A 19,247-nucleotide genomic window follows, 5' to 3' on the forward strand; every position below is an offset into this window, starting at 1 on the left:
TAGTTACAATTATCTTTATACGAGATAAATACACGTGCGTTCCTTAGCTACCTATTTGGTGTAAAAGAATTAGTTGCGCCTTGTATGTACACTCAATCAACAGATTTCACACTAGCAAAAAAGTATTCCGTCCGCAGCGATCGCAATATCGCTAGGCGCGCGTCGTCCATACGGAGCGCTTCAACAGCGAGTATTCACCACTCAAAGGGTTAAAAACCTTGATTCACTTCTCTAATATTCACCACGGCGTGTCACGAAATATGAATTATACGTAACGGTTCGACAAAAAAAAAAAAAAAAAAAAAAAAAAACAGTATCGAGCATTGCGCGATCCGCAACACCAATAGAACTCCCAAAACGACTCTCGCCAAGAGGAAAAAAAATACTCATACCGTGCGTAGAGCGGCAGCGGAAAAGCGGAATGATCGCGTCGCGACGATAAACGCTTGTCTCCTGATCGCGCAAACTTTGCATCGCAAAGCTGTCGTATCGTCTTGTCTCCGTTGACGTTGCTCGTTCTTGATCTCCTCGAGGAGTTTTATCTACGAGATTCTCTCTCTCTCTCGCGACGTATAATCGTCTCGAAGCCGCGACGCGCGATAATTGCGCGCGGAGGAGTGCAAAGAGTAGGCGCCGAGCGGCAAACAACGCTTGGCTTATCCGAGAGTTACAGCAACTCTGCTTCGAGTAAACAACACGGCGCGGACGGTCTCCCTCGAAACGCGGACAACTATTGTTTCTATCGCGCTACAATAGACCACCGTGAGTGGCTCACGCGATGACTCACTCTCTCTCTCTCTCTCTCTCCATTCCTCCTCTCTTACTCGCCGCGCGCAACCAACTTGCGACGAAGGGACGCGAAACGGAAAGTTCATCCAGGCCTGTGTGTGCTTACGTTGACCTCGCGTACAATCGCGTGCACCGCCTATGCACCACGAGAATGAGTCAAGCCTCGATCGCTAGACAAATGGGAAACCCCCCTGAAACTGACCTACTCAGTCGGCTGTCCTCTTCTTCCAACCGTACCAGCCCCGGTTGCATTCGCGGAAACTTCTGCCGCGGGATGAATCACCGAGGAATTCACTACCACCCACGGGAGTGACTACTCCCCGAAGAGAACGGTCGATGTTACCGTTTTTACGCGGTATCGATAGTCCACAGTATTGGATGATTGCAAAATTCGTGCCCGATTTTCAAAGGTGGCGAGAACTTTATCGACTTCGGCACAGATGTTTCTCTTAGCTAATGTTACGTTTCTAACGAAAGATGCAGCATTTCATTCCATTTCAGTTTCAAATGAAATCTGCTTTGGCACGCACCGATTGTGTTTTATTTTCAAATCGGGCATGAACTTTTTCAATCATCCAGTACGTATATATGAGAAAAATATGATTTTCGGGTAATTTAGTTAACCCTTTCGCTACTATTGGCGCCTATAGGCGATTTGAATATTTGCTCGCACTATACTGTTGGAGCTTTTTGCTCCACTTCCACCTTAATCCAATACTTAATTTCATCCTTACGCACTTCCATCTTAATTTAATAAGCCGAATTTTAAAACGATACGGCCGAGATAAGAAATTTTGCAGCCGTTAAAATACGCCGTAGCGAAAGGGTTAAAAGAAGAACTGAAGGAGTAACCTAAATATGTGTACCTCGCGTAGTCCTCCGTCGGTAAAGGATTCGTTTAACCCCTTAACCTATGATTTCTTTTCTGACTGTGCATCTAAGTGTCAGCCATTTTACTGTTTTAGTCAGGTAACAAAAGGTAATCTGTTACAGATTAACTACTGTTCGTTCAAAATAAGAATAACCTCGCTCTCGGGTCGATTTTCGTCCGTTCTGCGCACAGACGCATAGAGAGCGTAGCAGAGGGTAAGACGGAGAAAAACGTTTGGACGTTCTAGCCCCGCCTTAGGTACGTCCCAGGCGCGAAACGAGGTTACTCTTATTTTGAACGAAGAGTACATTTAGTAATCCTGAATCTTACAAATTCAAACGAAAGTTAGGATTACAATGAATTTTTCTTACTGATATAACTATTTTTCTCACTAGAATCTCTGTCACGAGTCTGCCATGTTGTTATAGGTTAAGTGGTTAATAAAGGGAATTTTAAAACGATACGGCCGAAAGAAAGGATTTTGCGAACGTTGTGGAACATCTGAATCTGCTGTGTGCGTTGCGTAGGGGAGAGTCCGGGAAACACGAAACGTGGGATAATTGCGAATTCGCGTATATACGGCGTTAGAGATGCGTGAAAAATTCCTCCTTTTGCCAGATGATCGCTCGTACCGAGTGCAATGCTAGGTCACTGAAAAACAGTTCACACTGATCGAGGTAGAAACTATCGAAGATCTTTCCTCGTCTTCGTCTAATTTAATGCTAACGGATTATGCGTTACGATTGCTGCGAATGGGCGCACGAAAGGTGCAGCGATGGAGGCTATGAAAAATAAGTAGCCTTCATAATTACCCCGCGACAGTTAGGAAATCACGAACAGCAAACGGTCTGGTTTTATTTTGAAATTTTGTTGAAGTTCATTATAAAAATATGTGTTTGTATATAAACGATAAAGAAGTTACTACCTCTGTAATATTTCGTTTTACTCAATATTTTCCTCAGGTGTTCGTAATTCCCCTACTCGTCTACATAACTATTTGCACCGTTATACCTAATCATCTGACTGCGTAACGCGACTTGTTTGGAAAGGGTTAAAAGTGAAGTAATGCACGTGTAATTATCAATCATTTTCTTGCTTTATTTTCTACTTTGTCCATTTCTTTCGAGTAATCGAACAAGTCGTTAAAGTAAACTGTGCATGACGCGTGAACGATGTAAACCTCTCGACGAACGGTTGATTCGACAGACGACGACGGGCAATCGAGGAGCGAATAACGAGAACATCGAGAGTAACTCTCTCGTTATTCTCGAGGCTATCGAGGAGAATCAAAGGGAACGATCGAAGGCGCCATGCGATAGATGCATGCGTTCCTCGTTTCGCCACTTTATATCGTCGTAGATCGGAATAACAGATTGGCGCTGATCAATTGCACACCGAGCTAGTCGGGGTCTAGTTGATTGATAACAAAGAGGAAAAATAACTCGACGACAACCTGTATAATCTGTGATAGAATTTTCTTTCCTTTTTTTCTTTTACCCCTGTTCCAGATTCTCACACATATCCAGAGAAACGCTGGTATCGATCTGTAACTCCGAACGCGAGAGTTGCAGACTGCACGTTTCAATACAGTGTTTAAGTCGAAGAAGTTCTAGGCTCGTCCGTTGTAAATTAGCCGCGTAGTATCGCGATCATAAACGTCCGCTGTTACGTTCTGTATTTATAACCTGCAATCGCGTGCACAAAAGTTCCGCGCCGACAAATTGGATGATCATGCGTTAGGCTTCGTTTCCACTGTGCCGCGTTTTCGTGCCGCCGACGAAATCGGAGGCATAGAACGAGGATACTTAAACAGCCGACAGTCCGCTTTGGCGTATTTTCTAGATCGAACGCGTATCGTAGAAAAGAAACGTCGAGCCGAGCTTCGCTCGAAGCATTAATTTTACTGTAATTGTACATAATTGGCTAGCTATATACGTACCAGTATTACACGTACGTTTCACCACTGAATAATTTCGATTTTATGCACCACACACTCTTCGTCTCGTAACTTGTTATCATTCTGCGATGCGATCGACGATCGTTTTTTTCCATCGAACGTCTGCAATCTAGCTGATTGTCGTTTGCGAGAGTATAGTCGGTGGAAGAGATCTAGCGAACTTCGATTGACGCAGTGAGTTCTGGGGTCGCGTATGACATTTTACGATTTCAATTGAGAGTGAATCAAAGGTGAAACATATTTGATGCGACGGCTCTGAACGAGCTAACGACGACTGATCAATCTTACGACTTTGCTGTTTCTTTCGCTGACTATACCCGTTGTGAATTCTGACTTCTGTGGTCAGATCGATTCGTGACAATAATTTCCAACGGACTGGTGCTTTCGTGAGTATAGTCGGTGGAAGAAATATTGATATTATACGTTTCTCAACTGGGACTGAATCAGAAGTAAGGGTACGTGTCTATCTGAGAGTTTCTTAGGATAGGTTGCTCTCGAATTTGTGTTCAGCTCTCCGCTAGAACTCTCAATAGAGTGGACACCGATAAGTTTCACTCTCGAGAGCAACTCGCGATAGTTTTGCTCTCAAATGGACACATATTCTGAGAATTCTCTACGATAGTTGCTCTCGAGAGTACTCTCGAATTTGTGTCCAGCTCTCCGCAAGAACTCTCAGTACATACCGTGTGTTTCATAAACTTGACTCTCGAGAGCATCTCGCGATAGTTTTGCTCTCAAATGGACACATATTCTGAGAATTCTCTACGGTAGTTGCTCTCGAGAGTACTCTCGAATTGTGCGTCCAGCTCTCCGCTAGAACTCTCAATACAATGGACACCGATAAGTTTGACTCTCGAGAGTAACTCGCAATAGTTTCACTCTCAACTGAACACGTACCCTAAGGCATACATAGTTCATGGCGCCTGATCAATCTTACGACCTCGCTATATTTCTTCCACTGACTATACCGCTGTGAATTCACCTTCTGCGATGCGATCGACTCGCGACGATAATTTCCATCGAACGTCTCGAATCTAACTGGTGTTTTCGCGAGTACAGTCTATAGAAGAAATATAACGAGATCGAAAATTAAAACATTACATAGTAGCCATCATTGGTCTAAGACCTCGCTATATTTCTTCCACCGACTATACCGCTGTGAATTCACCTTCTGCGATCTAACTCCCTAGTATTTTCGCGAGTATACTCGATGGAAGAAATAACGGCGCCTCGCCGATCTCACGACCTCGCCATATTTCTTCCACCGACTATACCGCTGTGAATTCGCGCTCTGTGAATCTTACCGCTCCAATTTGAACAAAGGATCGTCGATACTAGATATCTGGTCGCTGTGCCGCCGGATCTAATTATAATTTTCGCAGGAATCCAACGAGCCTGACGGAGTGAACGACAGAGAACGAATCGTTACTTGATATTATGCAATAGGTCTCTTTTCGAGCGCCGCCATTTTCACAGAATCGTCTAAAGTCGATTGTTCAATATTACGTTTGTCGTTTCTCTGCAAAATTCCAGATGTTTTCTTCTTCTCTTTTCACTTGTGTAAGGCGCTGTGCGGCGCGCCTAGACAAGGACCGCGGGACCCCCGAGCCGCAGGGGGCCCTAGGCAAGGGTGAGCGCAGGCTGCACCCCCACCCCGCGGCTTGCAGGGCCCCAACGGCCGAAGCATATAAAACCGGGAAAAAGGGCAGCGGCCCACACAATATCGCACATAGTCATCGACGAGCGAACCGACGTTATTTTAAGCGCCAGTAATTCCTTAGTCTTACACTCGTCACCAAGATAACACGATGGAACTTTCCAATTGTACACGCACCGTTCTAGAGTTAAGCGTTCTTTTCCACGACCCTTTTAGGTTAGAAACCAGGTTCCTGGGGCTGATACCGAGCCTACCCAGCCATGTTTACGGGTATAAATCGAGCCGTTGTTTGCCTGCGGCGTTTCACTCTAGCTGCGGCACAAGTCGAAGGCCAACTCGTTCAGTTTTCGAATTCTCTGCCGGCGATGCCAGTTCCGAAAATGCGAGAACGCAACGGTACCCGGTACGATTTATGAATAATTCTCATCTGTGATCGCCAAGACACATTTACAGGATGACTAGCTGTCTGGGTGTCGATAAATAACAGGATACGAGAGAACGCTCGTACAGCAGATACGAAATATCGACAATGAAATTTGCACACGAAAGTTCGTCGAGTAATATTTTCGTTGTAGCGGAAATTTTTAAAGTCATTGTACAAAGTACGTGCAAGCCACGTCGATAGTTTTGTATAATTAAATATTCTAATGTGACTTTTTGACATCGTTTCGACGCTCTGATAACATTTCTAATTCTACCGTGGCACGCAACGTGTTGAAAATTGTTCCAAGAGTCTGCTGGAACGGAGAGTTCATTTTCTGGACACACGTCCTTTATTATAAAGAACAAACCTTTATTTCTAGTATATAGCTGTTCTTCAGATTAATTCACTTTTCCAAAAGTCAATTTTGTTCTTTATTTTCACTTTTCTACTTAGCCTTCTAATGTCTAAAATCGTACTAACATGAGAATTTTCACGGAAACAAGTACATTCTTTTTTTATTTTTACAAGTAAAATTGTTCATTTTTTTATTATTCCAAACTTATTTCACATTTGAACCAAGAGTTTCTTCCATCACAATCGAACCAGTTTCGATCTACAGGAAAACTGCGTATCTCATTTCGGTATACTACGCAAGAAAATCTCTTAATACGCAGAATCCTGAGGGTCACGAACTGCTCTGAAAGCACGTAGGGACAGAGCCTCGAAATTTTCAGGTTTATCCTTTATTTTCTTCCAGGAAATATACACAAGAAAGTTACATTTAACCCTTTGCCGTATAACGAGTTAGACTCGTGCCACAGATTCTGGTCGAAATATGATAAGAACAGTAAGAAAAATTAATTTTAATTCTAATTTTCGATTTAATTTAGAAAACTCAAGATTACCAAATTTAATTAGCTTTTTTTTCTTAATATCTCATCGACAGGACCATTGCGCTGGAAAATCCTTCTTTTAATACAAAAATTGCTAATTTACTAAACTCGTAACTATTATAATATAACAAACAAAAAATATATTTACATTTGTAAAAAACATACGAAAAAAGATACATTACAAAGAATAACATTATAAATTATAATAAATAAATAAAGAATAAGTACATTATAAATTGTAAAGAAATGACACAACACAATAACACTTGATATTCATTTGACAAATTACTGCATCATCCCTAACAGATGAAAATTTTCAATTTAACACGGTATCGAGCCTTCCCTGGATAAGGTGTCAATACAGTATTAACCCCTTAACTCTCACACTTTTCTCAATTTGATATTCCAAAAATGATAAATTTTAATTTTTCTAAATTATTTCCTTGGCGTATGGAAATAAATTTCCCATTAATTTATAATACTGTGACTTCAATTTTTGCAATAAAATAGAAATTATAGTATTAACTCTTTAACACACATTTTTTTCAACTTGATATTCCAAAAATGATAAATTTTAGTTTTTCTAAATTATTTCCTTGGCGTATGGAAATAAATTTCCCATTAATTTATAATACTGTGACTTCAATTTTTGCAATAAAATAGAAATTATAGTATTAACCTATTAACACACATTTTTCTCAACTTGATATTCCAAAAATGATAAATTTTAGTTTTTCTAAATTATTTCCTTGGCGTATGGAAATAAATTTCCCATTAATTTATAACACTGTGACTTCAATTTTTGCAATAAAATAGAAATTATAGTATTAACCCATTAACACACATTTTTTTCAACTTGATATTCCAAAAATGATAAATTTTAGTTTTTCTAAATTATTTCCTAGACATACAGAAATAAATTTCCCATTTATTTTTGCAATAGAATGGAAAGAGTAACTCCATATGAAAAATGAAAGAAAATAATCAAACAAAATTGCATTTTTTCAAGGATTACTATGCACGTTCGTTAAACCACGAACTTCAAAGGGTTAAACAGTAAAAACACCCGACGCTTAGGTGCACAATCTCAAAAAAAATCATACGCGAAGGAATTACCCCTCGCTCACCCAATGCCGGGTCATTTTTGACCCATGTCTTAAGCATAGCGAAGATCTGGGCTCGATCTTATCGCTGTAACATAAGCAAATGACCGCATGGAGAGTTCTAACGTCTTCAGCCAGACAGTATTGAATGCAACAGCGAGAAGAAAACAGATCGAAGAAGCTAAATAACAGCGTAAATATGTTCGAGATGCTACAAATTCGTGGGAAATGTTATCAAATACATAAACAATCGTTCTAAGATTTTTTGTTATAAGATGATATTTTTTTATTACCTAGAGATTAGTTCTGAAATACATTTAGTAAAAATTCCAGTACGGGTCAAAAGAGACCCGGCGTTGGCGTGCCGCGTCACTGTTTTTCGGTCAGCTGTTCGAGGGTTAAACACGACACGAACATTTCTTCGTACAACGACTGAACTGAAAAAGAAACTCCGCTCCGATTTCTCCCCTCGAAGAAACGACCGATTCCTCCCCAGTTCCCTCGCCGTGGAAAACGAGGGGAAACGCGCATAGTCGAAGGCGTGCCATCTTGTCCATTCGAAGAAACGTCGTAACGAGGCCCTATAGTATTTCCATCGATCAAACGGCGTAACAGCCATTTGATGGCTCTCGTGTGTCGCGTTCTATTTGCGACTCTCGCGTTCGCGAAAACACACGGCTCTCTAGCACACCGCATCACCGTTTGTGGATCGAATTGGAAGCGTGTCAGAGGCGATTTCGGAAGGAATCCCGCGCGAGCGACACAATAACCGACGATCGTTCGAGGCAAAGTACCAACTTTTCACCCGGAGAAATAAAATATTCCGTAGAAAGTTCCGTCGCAGGAAAGATCCTGAGAGCGTAAAAAACGGCGGTGCTCGGTTTAATTTTTACACGAGAAACGCGATTTTCTTTCGTCGAATGTCAAACGTTCGGCAAAAGTTTTACTCGTTTCTTCTCCTACGGGACTCTTTTTCCATCCGTTAGCTACCTATCTGACGAGTATTTTGGATATTTCGGGCAACGTTAGAGCGAAGATTCGGAGAAATTTCTCAAGGTGAAACTCGACTTTCCATTTTCGTCGCGCGATATCGATCGCCGTTTTCCCACGTGCTGAGGTCACGTAAAAATCAACAAATGTCAACAACGCTGCAGTGAATTATACACGTTCGTCGAAGGGATCGATCGATATTCGGTTCAACTCCAAGGAGATTCTCGTGCTAGTCGTTTAGATCGTCGCGAAGTTACGAAGAGAAACAATGAAAAATAGGGTTCTAACCTGTTAACTGTGTTCACCTTTCCAAGAGAAATTGAATCTTTCTAGTTTATAGTGAAAAATGAGTAAGAATTATAAGCAAATATGAATATGACGTATTTTAAGTTCAATTCCGGCAAAAGAGTGCAATTAAATGTGAATAATCTCTCGATAAATAAATTATCGTATTCCAAGTATTGGCTAACCAACGACGAGTTAACTCGTCTTACACAGTTAACTCTTCGAGGCACGGGATTTTAGAAAATAAAAAAAACTATGTTGCACAGAATAAAATTTATAATTTAATAAAAATATAAAAAAGTTGGTAAAATAAAATAAAATTTATCAAATTTAACAAAGTTGGTTTATTTGAACTAGTAAGGAAGTAAAATTACAAGAGAAACACAAAAATAAATAAACAGTCGTTTAAGCTTTTAATTATAGGGCGGGACTTAAACAGCCCCTCTGTGCCATATGGATTCATGAATGGTATTTGTTAAAGCACATCTTTTTCCCAAGACACAGAGGTACTTTGCATAGAGTAAAAGACCATTACTAACTGGTTTAAATAGGCGGGACTTATATCTTAACCTCTGTTCTAGTAGCACTTGTAATTTTTCCAGGTGGTATAAAAAATATCCCACCGTGCCATATTTACGTAAAAAGGTGGGGCACTTAATCCCACTATGCCCCAGAGAGTTAACAGGAATTTCTTTTTGTTTTTGGAAATTTAACTACAAATACGTGGGAAAGTATAAAGTACACTTGATATTTCGTTGATTTGAACGAGCTAGAGCAACTGTTTTGTGCAGCGTGATAGGATTTGAAATGGTCACAGAGCTACACTTGGCAGTTATCGCGCTGATAAATTGTTCCTTCTCTCCTCTTTTCTGATGAACAAACTACGCAACGCTTCTGAGATTTTCTCGATGAAGCTGTTCCTATCGGTACTGGAAAATGTTGACCGGTGAATCTCGACAGTAATGCTGGACATGGCGCAACTTTTCCTTCTTTCCTGGTGTTTTTCCAGGAAAACTGCGCGAGTTTATACGTTAACGATGCAAATGATTTAACCCCTTGCCTTATGAGACACACTTGTGTTGCAGATTATCGACAATATGTGACAAAAGAAGAATCGCGTTTCGATTAAATTTATATCTTTGCTGTGAATTTGCTTTACTAAATAGAAATTTTATATTATACTTTGACTACTTTTTTGTTCAACCCTTTGCACTCGGCAGGGTTTCAACGTTTCGTTCTACCATCTCGGTAATTACAGGCAGAATTTGAGATAAAAATTGCGCAATTATTTGATATGAATAAGAAACGTCAGATTTTATCAGTTACGTATGAATTTATATGTTTCAGAATTTTCAGTGCCAGCTGGCATACTGAGTGCAAAGATTTAACCCATTTGCATCATTTGAAAAAAATGAGAAATGGGAAATTGACGGGAAATTTTAGTGGTCTGCGTTTACCCACAACTTGAACGCGCGTATACATACGCTTCTATGATTCTGACCAGGAAAATTGCGCGAATATATACGCTAATGGTGCAAATAGGTTAAAACAGCGAACAGTCTAAGGTAACGTACACAATCGTAGAAAGAGACGTAAGGCAAGGGGTGAATTAACTACTAATTGTATACATATCGAGTATTTGAAATTTAGATCGACGTAATATCCAAGTAAAAGTTGAATTATATCGAAGAATGTGTTGTTTATACAGGTTTCGCACTCCAAATTCACCCTTTTGCAAATTAAACTCACCTGTTTGTTCACATTTTGTCCAAACCTCAAATCACAATTTAAACAAAATTACTCTTTCCTATAAATTGCAAGAATTCCAGGAAAGTCTAATGTCGATAAAACTGAGCCCTATATACATTTAGTAAAAAACTAGAATTGCTCCGATTTTGCTTTACTGCACAAGAGAAAGCTGAATTTTTTAGTGTTTATAATTATTATTGCAACACATTTTCAGTGTTCTTATTTATTATTAAAAGTTGAATTTGGTGTGGAAAACCTGTTCGTGGAAAATTGAACATTTCCACGGTATAGGGTTAAACTTCCTTTCAAGTTTATCGCACGATATATCCTTCCAATAATAGCCTACTGTCCTCAGAAACGTCGAATTGTTATGCGTAGTTTCTTACGTAGGCGCCTCACCCTTCCAAGTACACAGAGAAACGCGAAAACGGTATCGCGTTTCCCTTCCTCTGTTGCGAGATTAAAGAGGAAACGCGAAGGGAAAACGAAAAAAAAAAGAAAAAAAAACAGCAAATGGGGGCGTACGACGCGTCGAGTCGGGTTCGAGCACGCACGATAAAGTGAACAGCGATGAAAAGTGCGGGAACGAGTACTACACGCACGTCGTGTACTTCTGAAACGCGTCGTCGTCCGCACGTGTCGAGTAGACGCGGGGCAAGGCTTTCTACGGCCGAAAGGTCATTCGAGAAGGCCACGTTTCCGGGAAACCTAGTCCGAGCTGAATTCAAAGAAAAAGAAAAAAAAAATACACTTGGATCGTGATTGCCACTTCCTATTGCTCGACGGACTGGCAGACGCCGGAGGATAATTAGAAAACGATAATCAGACGCGAAAATATAGAGCGCCACCGATCGATTTGTGGATGAACAAGGGGGTGGATGCAGTGGCGAACGTCGGTGGAAGGGGGACACGGATGAAACTAATTGGATTTTCAGACGGGAGTTCCGCGGGAAAACGATTCGATTCGATGATTATTTTTTTCCTTCCCTCCACCTTGAAATCGCTTTTGCCCGTCGCTCCACGTTTCGCCTCCACACGACCACGATTTTCACTCTAAACGTCCTTCTCTCTCTCTCTCTCTCTCTCGTAAGATTTACAAACGAAGGACAGTACGCGCGAGGCAAGGTCTTCTCGATCCTTGTAATAGTTTGTTAAAGTTACGACTTTTTTGATAATCGACGGCGAAACGTTCGAGTGGTAACACAGCGCTTCTCTCGTTTCTCGCTGGACGAGTTTGAAATATTGATAGGAGAGCGTTGCGAGACGAGACGGGAATGAAAAATATCGTTCGTGCCCGTGGTAGTAGGTTTTAGCGTGAAAAAACGGAGCGGTCCGTTCGTCGGCAAATGATCAGGTATACATACATATATATATATATATATATATACGTCGGGATGTAGCACGAAACTGTACGACGGCGTTACTGCGTGGATGGAAAGTTTCCACAGCATGTTAAAAACGTTCAACGAAATGCAATACATTAAGTTTCATTCGAAATAATTATCATGCTTACGTGTATAATCGTCTTGTAACGGAGTGACGAGTAAAAATTCTCGCCTTATAACGACTTTTAACCTCTACGATACGACATTTAGCGTACGTGCACACCAAGCGGCTCGTACCGAACAGACAGATGTTCCTTGTCCAGCGGCGCGCGTCTTACAACGTAGAAACTTTTCCACTCCGTCAGCATGAGCTTGTACACGCTAGCGTTTTGTTTGACTTCGTGTACGCGACGTGTTTTTCATGGAATCGTGTCCGACAATACGACGTAATCCCGGGATCCACACTCCGAACGATCGTTACGATTGGAAAAGTTCGCAAACGTTCATGATGAAAGTTGTTTATAGGTTGGTGGAACGCGCACGCACGCACGCACGCACTCACATAACCACGAGCAAGCTCGTCGATGAGTACATCGGACGACGAGAGAGAGACGTGGACGACAACACAACGACGACAACGGACCGTGGTATATCTTTTACCTAACGACGTATGCAAACCGACATTTTGAGGTTATGTTCACCGTTTCGAGTCTTTCGGCAACAGATGTTCGTGATTTGGTTTTCCGTCTGATAGTATTATAGGTGGTTGACGAGTTAACGTTGTAAGAAACTCGGTGAGGAAAAAACATTGAAACTGTCACGTCGCTAACGTGGGGATATCGCAACGTAAAGATCCGTATGATCCGATGGCTCGTTCTTAGGAATAAGTTTTCATGGAACGAGCACGCGGCGATTATAGCTGAACAATACACAATGTTCATCGTTAGGGGAGAACTTTAGCTTGTTTATGTTTTTCACGTACGAAACACGACGTTCGCGATGTATGCGCATATACGTGACGATAGAGAGTACGCGTATCGTCGGATCGGGAGAGAGACATGTAAGACACGCGAGTCTCGATACTTTCGGCAACCTGTCATTCGCAAAATCACGAAAAAAATAGCGAACGGCGTTGTTAGTTTGGTGGAACAGGGATGGAAATATGGTATATCGGTGTGTGTGTGTGTCGGAGAGAAAGAGCGAAGAAAGGAAGGAAAACGAAGCGGATCGAGGGTTAAATGTAAGCAGTAGTAAAAAAAAATAATAGAACGTACCTCTCGCTTCTTGGCCAGTGTCTCTCTGTTCAGGGACGGGCCCGACGATCACGTAGCAGCATGTTCCGTTTATCCCCGGGTTGTCTTTTCCCCGTCTGGTTTGTCGGCCTCTCGTTAGCGACACACAGCCATCTTGCGTAGTGGCTGGCCTGGCTCGGTCGCTTTCGGTACGATGGCCTCCGTGAGTGCGACAAAGAGGAGGATGGTCGCGGTGAATAGAGGGGTAAGAGAGAACGAGGGAACGAGACGGGACAACAGGAGAGAGAGAGCAAGAACAACCACGGCCCCGCCGAAGTGCGTGTCCCACCAACACACGCGCGCATACACACCGATGTAGCACCAGCAACGCCACACCGCCACCGCCACCACCACCACCGCCACGACCACCACACCACCAGCACCACTACTACCAACACCGCCACTGCCACCGACGTGGAGGCACTGCACCTCTCTCACAGTTTTCGCCACTTTTTCACACGGCCCTCGCCCACCTCCGTCACGTACATATTCCGTGGAGCAGCCAGCGTTCTGCGCGCACCTTCCTTTTTTCTCAACGACGGACTCCCGGGACTGGGTAAACGTGACGACGTTATTTACCCGTTTCGATGATCTTTCTCGTCGACACGACTGATCATACCTCCACCAACTCGTTTTCCTTTCTTTCGTTTCTTGCTTCTTCGTTCCGTTCCCGTTCAGCACTGCGCTATCGTCGATGTCGTTGTCGTCGCTGTCTTCGTCACCGTCGTTGTCGTCGTCGTCACCGTCGCCGTCGCCGCTACTTCTGCTGCTGCTCCCGTTGCCGCTAATCCACTACTGACTGCCCGTACCTGTCGTTCCAGCACGCACGACCGCGATCGGGGGATCGCTCGGGCTCGACTGCCGCACGACGGCCGCGATTCGGCCATCTTCGGGACGCCTCGGCGGTCTACGCTCACTTTCCGCGCAGGGACGACGATATCGTGGGCGCATCAAGCACCCCGTCCCCGTTTCCTCCACAATGACTCATGTGCCACGCTTTGACGTCGTATACACGCGCTCCAACCGTCGTCCGCTTAAGAAACCATCGCACCTCGGCCTCTTTATCGCACGAATCTGCAGGGCATATGGACACATCGCCACGTGAAAATGCTGCAATTTTTACCGCGTCAGCCGTCAACGTTGCGGCTCGGCGCACGTCGAATTTTCCCTCCGTGTGTACGTCGATTTTCAAACGTCCCGTGGTTCTCGCTTTTTCCTTCCTCCGAGCGGAATTACGGTGACGTCAACAAATGTCGCGAACCGTCCACGCTCTTTCGACATCGCGGGAATATACAATCTACAAAATTTTGTTTTCGATACACGAACCTGGTTATCGCGAATACCAAAGGAGAACCGTACGTAACGTTCCAACACGTTCTCCGTTTCGTGAAATTTTGCAACGTAGCAAGCCATCGTCGCGACGGAATAAAATGTTTCGTGCAATCGTTTTCACCATCGATTTCTCGTTGTGCCGCGCGCACGCCACGGTACGCCGATCTCTAACGAAAAAAAGGGTAAGCGAGTGGTATACGGGTGGTCGAACCAGCCAGTTGTAACCGTCATAGTGAGACAACAGAAACGGGGAAAATTCCCAACGATCTGACCACTTTCACGGCCATGACACGATCCATAATACCGACAACAAATGTAAATTTAGTCGTCTGATTAATTGTTAATCTAATCGAGCGGTAACCAACGAGAAAGGTCGAGTTTCTTTTCTTTTCTTCTTTGTACGTGGTGCCATATACGATTGTTCGCCGTGACAATGTCGAACGTATAGAGACGTTCGTCGGGGACGCTTTATCGGTCTTGAACTTTGTCAGTCTGTCGGAACGCAACTGTAGTTTCGCTGTACGTACCGTCGGGGCGATTTAGCGCACATTCGATCGAAGGACACGGTGTCCCAAACGTGCGTCGGTAAGAGCGGTATCTTTACGACTACATATTTCGTTCAAGTAACAGAGATATTAATAACGCTGCGATGGTCTTTTCGCAAATCACAAAAATAGTCCCCTCCGTCTCGGTATCGCGGATCTGCGTTCTCGAGAAATCTCGCTTACTTTTTTCTTCGAACGAATCGAAAGAACGTAAATGTATCCAATTAATCGATCGATCAGAACGATTCACTCGACCACATTCTCAAAAGTAGGCGATAACACGGCGAGAAATTTCGGCCTCTAGATTAGAAGATAATCCGTTTGCGTCTGCTGCCAAGTGAAACCGGATCTTTCTGCGTCAGTCCCCGCCGCCGGTGCTAAAGATACAACTCGCTCTTTTTCTTTCGTATAACACGAAACCGCGAACCAACGATCTCGGACTGGCGTGATGGATAATTATCGACGAAAACGACGGCTCCGTGTGTGTGCCGTGAGAATATTTCCAAATGAGAATATCCATTGGCGATCACGCGAAACGTCACGCTATCGTGTACTTTGCTGACGTCATCAACCGTTTTAAGGGACAAACGGTAGAGATAGGAAATTTTCTAAATCAAACAAGAAAATCGAAACTGACCGATACTACACGGTAGAAGGAGCAACGTGGTTGATATCTCGAAGCGAATTGGGTCCACAGAGAACCGAGAGGCGTATAGGAGGGTGCGATAAAAAGAACCGGGACCGTACGGCAGTGTATACGCCCCTCCCTCTGCTCCCACTTCTCAGCCGTGCAGTACACCCCACTCTTCGCGTAGCCCTCGGTTCTGCACCCTACTTAAAATCCCTCAACGGTTTCACGGGAAGTGCCTTCGAAAACGGACAAAGGCGAAGAGAGGGGTTCTGGAGCCTGCGGGCAGCCGTTTTTCGTACGAAAATTCACGCGCTCCCGTCCTGACCTGGAAACGCAATAAACAGCCGTTCTCTCGGGGCCCGTTATTCTCCTTTCTCGGTCGGATATATACCGTGTACGGTCACGTCCACGCGCTTTCTGAGAAAATTCCATCGACCATTTTTCATTTCTTCGATCCTTCTTACTCTCTCTCAAAAATCTCTACACAGATTTTCTTTCACTATTTCCCGCCCCAAACGACGATGCGTCCCACGGTGAATACGTACACCCCAAGTTCGCCCGGTGCACAGGTGTGGGGAGTAAAATGAAAATCGTCGCTATTTACGTATCGGTCTAGGCGTTTCGATCCTGCTCGCTCTGCCACGCGGTTACCTTTCCTCTTTGCCAAAAAAGCTACGTGCCACCGCTACCGCTGTCATCGTCGATATTAGCCAAGCAAAGTCACCTCCTCGTGGTCCGTGTACGCGCACCTCGTGCACGCACGCCACCGACAAGATTTTCCACGTGTCACTGGGTCACTGCACTCGGTGTCCCGCGCGGCAACGTGAATACAGATCGCTCTCTAAATATCAGAGTATATACTCTCGGAGCGGAGCTCCGTATCTCGCGTCCGCCCGTGTCTACTAAAACATCGTGTAACCAGGAACGTATACACGAAAAGGTACCCGTGAAAAATCCACGATTTTTTCTTCTTCTTCAATTCTCCAATTACTTTTTGGACTTTCTTTCGAAACTCACCTGAACGTTCAACCGTTTAGGACACGCACACAGATACGTACACAGAGGTGAAGGAATCGCGTGATTCGCGGAAACCGATGAACGTCGACGGCGAATGGTGTGTACCGTTCCGCTCGAAACGAACCGAACAGCCTAGTATTTTCGTGAGAAGCCCGCAAGGCTTCTCGTCGGGTGCATCGTTGCGAAAAATCATTCCCCGTTTGAAGGAGGTTTCTCCTTCTGTCTTTATCCGTCTACCGTGGTTTCGCCGTCTCTTTCACGCGATACGAAACGAGTTTCCAACGCGATTCAATGCCTCGGTCTCTTGCAAATGTGAAAGTACATTACTGCGGGCTCTGAAAGTCGTTTTGCTCGAAGGTTTACCTGTCGAGTGGCCCTGGACCGTTCACCGAGAAAAAGAATCGCGACGTGAGGACGAGGCGTGCGGTGAAAAATCGCCCGGGGAATACCGACTTACCTACCCCCGGTCGGACGTCGTCGATTTAACAGGTAACGAGTTGGAGAAGTCGAGCTTGCATTTGGAATAAATTCCTCCGGTTATTGTACGTATCAACGTGTATACGTGGGAAAGTTTTTCTTATTTTCGGAGACTGTTAGTCGTTCGTGTTGACGGTAATTTGGTGGACAGGTACGAAACCTTTTTCCATTTGCCAAGGAGGATTTATTGGAAACAATTTCCGCGAGACTTTAATAAGGAGATCCTTTTATAGCTACCTTCGTTATCCTTACCTGTTCCCCCTGTTCTTACTCCTTTCTCTAGGTAACTTGGCGAAAAGTTGATCGTACCCTTCCATCGGGCTAACTTTTACGTTCACCGGAAGCTTGTCTCGAATTCACGGAAGAATCGGCGGGGAAGATCGATTTTCAAGAACGGGGAACGCTCTATTTTTCCCGTGGAATAGAAAGGTATCGATTGTACAACGCGAACGACACGCTCCGCGTTTCCCTGAAACGGAGTAGCATCGATTCGTTTCCTCCAACTGTTCTCTCCTATTTTCCCCCGCGTGAATTGTCACCTGCCACGCGATAGTGTGTAGAGAACACTCGAAATCTCTTCTCCGTAACGACGAGATCGTCGAGCTAACTGAGGAAAAATCGCTGGAAACGCGGTACTCGAGGCGTGTCGTCGAGATTCGAACCCTGACGAAGATCGAGCGAGTGCAATTTAATATCTCGATTAGCCTTCTTCGCCGACCTCGAGGAATCTTCGGTGACGCGTCTCGCGCGGGAAAAAATACTCGGGCGTTGGGGAACGACGAAGGAAAGTTGTTGTTGCACAAGAGGGAGAAAGAGATACGCTAGGTGGAAAATAGAAATTTCGTTTCGTATCGAGATTAACGTCGGTGAACGAGGCGAGACGCGAAATCCGATTGAGCTGAGCGACGTCGCGACGTCTCGGCTCGCGGCGTGCCTCTCTCGCCGACTATGGAAGATTCGATTAGGAAAAGGATCGATCGATCTGACGGATGAAAAGCGTGCAGAGCGCGCCGTGGAAAAGAGGAAAGAATTTGAAACGTATCATTTTTTTCCTGTTTGGAAGTTGGATTCAACGATGGGAATAATGATAGGATTTCATTGGAGAGAAATACTAAGGGTGGAAGAGTGAAACGAGCCACTGAGAAGCCAAAGTGGCTAACTCTGTAAAGTTAAATTTGTTTTATTTAGGAAAAATTAAGCGCCAAGCATGTGCTTTGATGTTAAATTTGGAAGGATATCAAAAAGTGGAGTTAATCATTTTGGAGTAAAATGAAATTGATAAAATTGGAATAGAGAAGAATACGTTCTTTTGAAAATCGAACGATATAGATATGCGAACGTAACTTCTATGCTCCACCGCCAGAGGAACGAACTAACATTAACCTTTCTCGCTAGTACTCGCCGAGGCTTTTATACAGGGTGTCCCAGTTATTTTCGATCAAACTTTACCAGTGTGTTCTATGGATGTAAGTAAAAAGATGTTATGTGAACATATGTCGTTTGAAGCTTCGTTGAAAAGTTATAGCAAAAATATGAAACACGAGCGGTCGCTACGATACAAGACAAGAATGGCGCTGGCAAAAGTTACGTTCAACACCTTGAATGACCTCAAATCGCAAGTACAGTTTGCATTAGCAGACTAGATACAGATATCGCTGATCTGTTCCTACTTTGTATCATAATAATCGTACACCCGTTACAATTCCCTTCGTGTTTCGTATTATTGTTGTAACTTTTTAACAAAGCTTCAAACGACCTATATTCATATAACATTTTTTCCTTGATTATACCCATAAAATGTACCGACGAAGTTTTGTCGGAAACAAATTGGTCACCCGGTATATACAACTTCTAACCTGAGTCCAACCGTCTCTCTAGGTAGCCTTACCGACGAGCCCACCAGAAGGCTC

General features: G+C 43.7%; 2 protein-coding genes across 10 annotated transcripts in view; one reads left to right on the top strand and one right to left on the bottom strand.

The window, feature by feature from the left end:
• Positions 1-13,471, bottom strand: part of LOC108571001 (homeodomain-interacting protein kinase 2) — a 39,265-nt gene extending 25,794 nt beyond the window's left edge. For 8 of the 9 annotated variants that reach the window (XM_017932957.1, XM_017932962.1, XM_017932959.1 and 5 more), the window contains exon 1: positions 13,318-13,471. The gene's annotated coding sequence lies outside the window, so the exon portion shown is untranslated. The remainder of the gene's footprint in view (positions 1-13,317) is intronic. The other variant, XM_017932963.1, reaches the window with a different exon arrangement.
• LOC108570957 lies at positions 13,470-14,337 on the top strand. Its single transcript, XM_017932894.1, is given in 3 exon segments — positions 13,470-13,582; positions 13,585-13,898; positions 14,067-14,337. Coding segments are annotated over 3 exon segments (678 nt in total). The 5' UTR covers positions 13,470-13,489.
• The last annotated feature ends 4,910 nt before the right edge of the window (positions 14,338-19,247 follow it).

Source organism: Habropoda laboriosa, unplaced genomic scaffold (assembly GCF_001263275.1).
Source record: "Habropoda laboriosa isolate 0110345459 unplaced genomic scaffold, ASM126327v1 scaffold88, whole genome shotgun sequence".
In the NCBI taxonomy this organism is placed as follows: Eukaryota; Metazoa; Arthropoda; class Insecta; order Hymenoptera; family Apidae; genus Habropoda; species Habropoda laboriosa.